We start from the raw sequence: 7,211 nt of genomic DNA on the forward strand, positions 1-7,211 counted from the left end.
AGACCGTCGCCAATAGCCCATTATGCAGTTTTAGTGCGACGTAAATAATCTATCTATATAACTTCCAAGTGTCTTTCTATTTCGTTACCTTTAACATATTAACAAAATCTGCTTACATAAAATTATAATAATTGCATATTTTGTACGCAAAACTAAATTTTTATTGACTTTTATGAAAAAAAGTGAGATAAAGAAGCTACCATGGAGGTTGGTGAACGGAACAGTACAAAATAATAATATTATAGTTTATTTGTAATACAATGTGTACTATGTTTAACGTAATGATAACAATAAAATAAATTCAATAATCTATGATTTGCAATGCAAATTGGAGTTGTTCAAAACGAAGCATCTAAGTGATTCGAATCAATAAAATCAGTTTACTTTGGTGTGATTCGAGTCATGCGATTCAGATCACAATTTGAATAAAGAGATTCTGATCAATAATTCAAATCATGTGATTGAGATCAGTGACTCGAATCAAGTGATTCGGATCAGTCATAGAAATCAAGTGATCTCATTTTGAATTTTTGTGACTTGGATCACTGATTCGAATAACATGACATAAACGACTTAATTTCAAATCACGTGATTCACATTAAATGCTTCAAAAAACTTACAAAAAATTCGAAAAACTTCACTTACTTATCACTATTTTTTTTAAAACTAATATCGACAGAAATAACTAATATCTATTGAAATAAACTGTCGATAGAAACATCGATTAACTAATATCTGATTAATGAATTATTTTAAGTAAATAAATCTACTTATTATATTGTATATTTTGCTATAAGGAAATTTAACAACGGTAAAGAAATGTCTTTTTATCTGGATTTCTTTAATTGGAATAATGAATGTGTAATAATATCTTAGGTTTTACAAGACATTTTTAACTGACATCACTGTGAGACAAAACTAACTGAAATTTCGATAGAAACAACTCATTTCTATCACCGAATCAATTCAATCACGAATAGAACCCAACTCCAATACAAATATAAAAAACAAAGAAAATTTTGAATTTATAAATACGCGTACATTATATTAAAAAAAAAAATGATTTGAAACTGAAATCATCGATTTATCGATATGAAATCATCAACCCATTTCTATGCAGAAATAATTAAAATTTGTTATTCAGAAATTATTGTAAAAAAGTATCTACAAAATAATTGATTTTCGATTGAGTATCGCAATATAAAAGAGTGCCGCAGAGAACGCCAAATGGCGATATAAACCTGTTTTGGCGAACAACTGCCGCGAAGTTTTGGAGGAGTGATCGGAGATGATTTTCATCTTCTTCATCTCGCAGACCATGTGGTTATTTTGACAGGGGAAAGGGTTCTTCGAAAAAGCGATGTGTTTAATATCGGCTTTTTCAATTTCTTCTATTTAATGATTTCTTCGAAATTAAATAAAAGTGAACAATTATCGTTATGAATGAGCGGAATTAAAAAAGGGTTTCGTGAACTTGGATTAAATTAATTTGGATACATACATTCGAGGAATATTTATTTTGTTTTACCTGGATTATGTGAGGATAAAAATGACCAGTCCATGTGCGGTGACAGTTATAATCCTTTTAGGGATAGTGTACTCTAGATATATTGATTGCACTAGTACGCACAATTTACACAGTCTTTTGAGGCACCCACATTATGCGGAGGGACACCAACATGCGCTCCAACATCATTTGCAAGTAAGATTTATGTCGTACTATTGTTTCAAAAATTATTTAACAATGTTCTTTTAAGCAGTATATATTAGTTGGAGGTTATCTATTTAATTATTTTTAAAAAAATTTTAAATCTATTTTTTAGTTGCATATTAAAATGTATTTTTTTAATATATTTTTTGTTTTATTAAGATTTATATAAACATTATATAACTTATTTTAAAAATTTAAATCACTGATGTATGTACAAAATATATAAATAACTAAAAATGGAAATAACTGCTTTATGGGTGTACAATACGAAAATTATTTAATATATACATAAATACCATAAGGAGATTTTAATGTTTCATAATTTTTGTATTTTGAATATTTTGTTGGAATTAAATACAAATCAGCCATTCATATACTAAGTATATGCAAATTATTAAAAACTAAAATCGTCGATTTGTTCATACAAAAGTTTAAAGTTATTCAATATAAGGGTTTATGTGCTAAAATTATTAAAACTATAGAAATTAAAACCACAAATTTATTTATACAAATGCTTAAAACTAAATTATTAAACTAAAAATCGATGCATTGCAATTAAAACCACCAATTTATTTATATAAATGCTTAAATCTAAATTATTAAACTAAAAAATACCCTATTTTAATTTCTAAAGGAATACAAAATTTTATTATCATTAATTTCTTTAATGAGTAATAAAAATAACAAAATGAATGATATTTTTTCGAAATTTAATCAAGCCATAAAAGTATTACAAAAGGTGTTGCTAACTTCAAAATCCAAAGTTAGTAAAATCGTGCTCATTTATATTCTGATGTTGAAAACAAAGTAAAATTTAAAATGTTCCATTACGTCAATTCAATTTCTTTTAAACAAATATAGCAGGAGATAGAAATGGAAAAGTGGTTTGACAAAATGTATTTTCACATTTAACACAGCTTCGTTCGAAACAAATCCACTTCAATTACAGCTTGCTTTTCAGTAGCCAAATGTGAGCTTCAAAATTTAATTCTATATTTAGTTAATACGATTAAAATCCGTATGACACGTGAAGAATAAAGGCGTTTAGTTTTTGTCTGACATTTGGTTCAATTTTAACATTTAAAAAAATATATAAATTTTTTTCGTTCGCAAAGTAAATATTAATGCAAAAACATTTTTGATTTAGCCAAAGTTTGTCTGAGTTTTTAATTGCAATTATTAAGAAAGGTAGGAAATTCGACCTAAATAATTTTCTTGGCCAGTTTTATGGCATTTAAATATCTTACTGAATTTAAGGAATTTTATTTCTTAACTGAAATATGAAAATATATATTATTAAACTATCCTGCAATATGCAACAATTGCAGAACAGCAAAAATTTATAATTTTTTATGTATTAATAAAAATTAAATTATCCAACGTGTCGAAAATCATCAATTTCGACGCAAATTTCGTTTTTTTTTTATTGTCTATATAAGAACTTTTGTTCATTACCTTCCTAAATCTGTTTTGTTCTCCGATCTTCAGACTTGAAGTTAAAGCAGTTTTTTTTTGTTTGCTGACAAAATGAAACAGAATTGCAGTTACATACTTGAAATGCATTTTTAGAAAAAATTTTGATTTTGAGAAAAACTAGTTTACGTTAACACACATTACAAGAAAGTTAAATATTGAATTCGTTGAAACTTTGTACGCAGATTTTATATAATGTTAGCTCTATTTTGAATTGTGAATTTAATAATTTTATTACTCTTTAAGAAAGAAGTTCAAACTTTTTATTTTATTTAAAGAAGGTCAATACTGAACAATATAATTAGTTCTAATTCATTATGTTTTTGAAATTTTTTAAAGATTTTAAAGATTTCTACTTCGAAAATATTTTGATATTGAAAAAAAAAATACTTTGATATTGACGCATTACAAATTGTTGTAGAGTCATTGGCGTGACAAGAAAAATTTGTAAGTTTTATGATCGAATTTGCAATTAATTTGATTAAAATATTTTAAACGTTTAAAGGTTAAAGCTTATTTTAGATATATAATGTTAAAAACCTGCTTGCCAAAAATAAAATTCAAGTTTTAATGAAGGCAATTTTCAAAGTTGTTACTCATTTTTACGTCAAATTGTTTCTTAGTTTTGTTTCCAAATGAGTACTTTACGGATTTGTAAAAATCTTGTTAGAGAAAAGTAAAATGCACAAATGATAATATTTTTTTACGATTTCTAAGCGTAAGTTTTGAAGAAAAAAAAGTACCTAACTTTGAAAGGCAGATTCATTGAACTTTTTATTTGTCGCAAATTTTTTGTGTTCCTCAAATTTATCAACTTCGTCTTTTTTTAATCAATATTACTTCATTGAAATTCTAGATTTCCAAACTCTGTTTAGCTAAAACTTTTGAATATTAGTTTCAGTCATTATTTTCATATTTTATTACGTATATGATGATACCAAAGGTTTTTAAAATCCAAATTATTTATGAATTTTTAAAACGTAAATTTTTTAAATACGAATTAAGAGTTGAAAGAGATCTCAGTTTGAAATAAGTATAATAAGCTTTGGGCTTATATACTTATATTAATAGGCTTAGTTTGATATAAGTATTGTTAATTCGCCCTTTTTTTGTTATAATTTTGTATTCTTTCATCAAAATAATTTTTAAACCCTTTATTTTACCCATTTTTATTAAACTGAAAACTATTATAATACTTAAACTATCATTATACTTTAACCGTAGTGATATTAAATTTTAAAATAATCATTTTAAATATTTTTTTATTTATTTTCTATTTATTCTAATTTTTAATAATATTTCACATACTAAGGCCTCCTATTTTTATAATGCGTGATTACAGAGGAAAGATATAATCTGTAAAGCTGTACAGTTTTTATTTTATAACCGTCGTTGAACATCCGTTGAAAGCCTACTATTGTTCAACTTGTAATTTTGAACCCAATCCAGAAGACAAGAGAACTTCTAGATCAAGTATTCGGAGAAATGTAAATTTTTTGATGAAACTAACCCGCATTTGCGTTGCATGGAAAGTAATACCACGAAAACTTATCTCGGTTAGCCTGGCAGCAAAGGGAATCTAACCCATGATTTATCTACCACTGAGGATATAAGTCAGCACTGTGGTCAGTGCTAGTAGGGTGAGGAATTCATGTCGACCAGTCATCGCTGGGGTTCACCTCATTGGTGACTTGAGACCCCTTTTTCTTTTTACGAAGAGTAAAGTATCTTGTAGTTTTGGATCCTATTCAGAAGGCGCTTTCGAATATCGTGATAAATATTTTTGAATCACATTTACCCTACATGGAATATATAACCTATCATCTCAGTCTAATTTAACTTTTAAGATTAGTTTGTCATTCTGGGATTGAAAAATTTACGAATCAACGGATATTTCTTGCTTCTACGATTCGAAACCTGCTGTTTTGTGTTAAGTTCTTCGGTGACATCTCTCACTCAGCTGTTGAAAAGGTTGGGATCGTGAGTTCGATCCCTGACAGCCGATTCACCAACAGGCGTGTGTATGCAGCAAGGCTGTAAGTTGGCTGTGGTGATCAAGTTTAGAGAATAGTGATCAAACTAAACCATTGTCCACGTCGTCAGAAAAAGGTCAAAAAAGCGTGGTAGTCCTGTCATAAGACCCTAAAAAACTGTGGTGCGTGATCAGGATTAGGTTATATGATGAGCATACGAAGTCCTTTCTCAATTTCATAATCTCGGGTCAAGGTTTCATGTCTCACAGTGGACTGATCGTTAAGACACGGTTCCCAGCACATCACGGAAGTCAAACATCACTGGCTGCGGTCAGTGTGACTACTTGGATCAGTCTGCGTAGGGACAGAGGGTCCTCGTTAAACTGTGCTACCGTAAAGTGCTCGACTTCGCGCGCAGGTCGTCGGGCTACCGAAGCGGGGGTGCCATCTCCTCCGCAGAGGATCAAAATTGTGATGGCATGTCTTCGGATCATCCTCAGTGATGTTTCCCAGACCGTCGCCAATAGCCCATTGTGCAGCTCTAGTGCGACGTAATTTAACAACAACAACAGGCTGTTGGGCTACCAGTACGGGGAACCATACCCCATGCAAAAGGTTTGATGGTTTGTCTTCGGATCTTCCTAAGGGATGTTTCCCATACCATCAGCCCATTGTGCAGTTCTAGTGTGACGTGAATAAAGCTCTATTCTTATTTCAAATATTTATTTTTTATATTTTCCAACTAGTGTAATATATATGAACCAAGCGGATTTTCTGTTATCAATATTCAATTATATAGTTTTTCTTTAATTTGGGCTTAACCCAGAAAACAAGAGAACTCTAAAATCACGCATTAGAAAAACCTGCTTTCGCGGGTAATTTAGAACAAAAACAACACGCGTATTTTCAGAAGAAAGTACGAAAAGTTATCTAATTTATGTTATAATTGAAGCATTGTATTAACCGGAAGAGAATGTATAGCTCGTTCACCAGCAGGAGTTGGCATCACGTGGTATGCAACGATACTATTTCGCTATATTTGGGAGAAGGTTGCGGCGATTGTATGGCAAAAATATTTATCTCGCAAACTTTATTTGCATTTTTTTAACATTAAATATTTCATAAGTTTGATGATATTTCGCTCCATTTTTTTATGACATTTCTCTCTTTTGAGTGAATAATTTGTCCTTTTTGAGACATTTTGCTGGGAAAACAGCAGTTTTTAAATTTGAAATATATTTAATGAGCTAGAGGAACGAAAGGTATAATAGAAGATGATAAAGCGAAGTAAGTGACTGAAAAATAAGTCACTGTGTGTGTTTGGTGCGCATTAAAGGTTGTCTCAATTTTAAGCGTGGAGATGTTTCTCTTCTTAATCCAGCGCTGAAATGAGCGTCCGAAGAGGTGGAGCCAAGTGCCAACTCCTGGAGAACGAACTATACTATTTCTTCAAACAGGGAGGGAAAAATTCTAAATATGCGCTTTTAATCCTCTTTATTTAATTAATTTTCACGAATTAACTGATATTTACTCTATTCTGCAGTTTCTATCAAAACATGCGTAATTCAAGGAATTAAAAATATGGTATTGCAGATTCTTTGTTTTATTACTCATTTTCGTGTTTGTAACTCTTGTGATCGAAATTTAGACAGAACGCGCAGTCTGAAACTTTGTACTCTTGATACTAACAGAATTTCTTATTTTTAGCAGATCAAAATATTGGCCACTTTTCGACTGATACAAACCTCCATAAGAACTAAATGACGAATTAAAAATTTTACAAACTACGTTCGTAAAGCATAGAGAAACATAAAAGAACAAAATGAAAGAAACATCTGTCTATATTATATAAAACGCTAATACGTACGTATGTATGTATGTATGTATCAATAAAACCGATGATATTTCTTTTCTCGCGCTGGCAACAGTTTTCATTTTTAATTGATTGGATTCGGCGCGCAAGAGCACGTAGTGAGCAACCAGATAACAATAACCAGAGTGAGCATTATCAGGTTGTTCAATTCAGATTCATGCACTAAAAACATGACAATATT

General features: G+C 29.9%; 1 protein-coding gene across 1 annotated transcript in view; it reads left to right on the plus strand.

Annotated features, from left to right (window-relative positions):
• Positions 1 to 1,209: 1,209 nt before the first annotated feature.
• Positions 1,210 to 7,211, plus strand: part of LOC122270190 (uncharacterized) — a 136,627-nt gene continuing 130,625 nt past the window's right edge. The window contains exon 1 of the mRNA XM_071184066.1: positions 1,210 to 1,702. Coding sequence (XP_071040167.1) covers positions 1,550 to 1,702 — 153 coding nt within the window. The 5' untranslated portion in view covers positions 1,210 to 1,549. The remainder of the gene's footprint in view (positions 1,703 to 7,211) is intronic.

Source organism: Parasteatoda tepidariorum, chromosome 8 (assembly GCF_043381705.1).
Source record: "Parasteatoda tepidariorum isolate YZ-2023 chromosome 8, CAS_Ptep_4.0, whole genome shotgun sequence".
In the NCBI taxonomy this organism is placed as follows: Eukaryota; Metazoa; Arthropoda; class Arachnida; order Araneae; family Theridiidae; genus Parasteatoda; species Parasteatoda tepidariorum.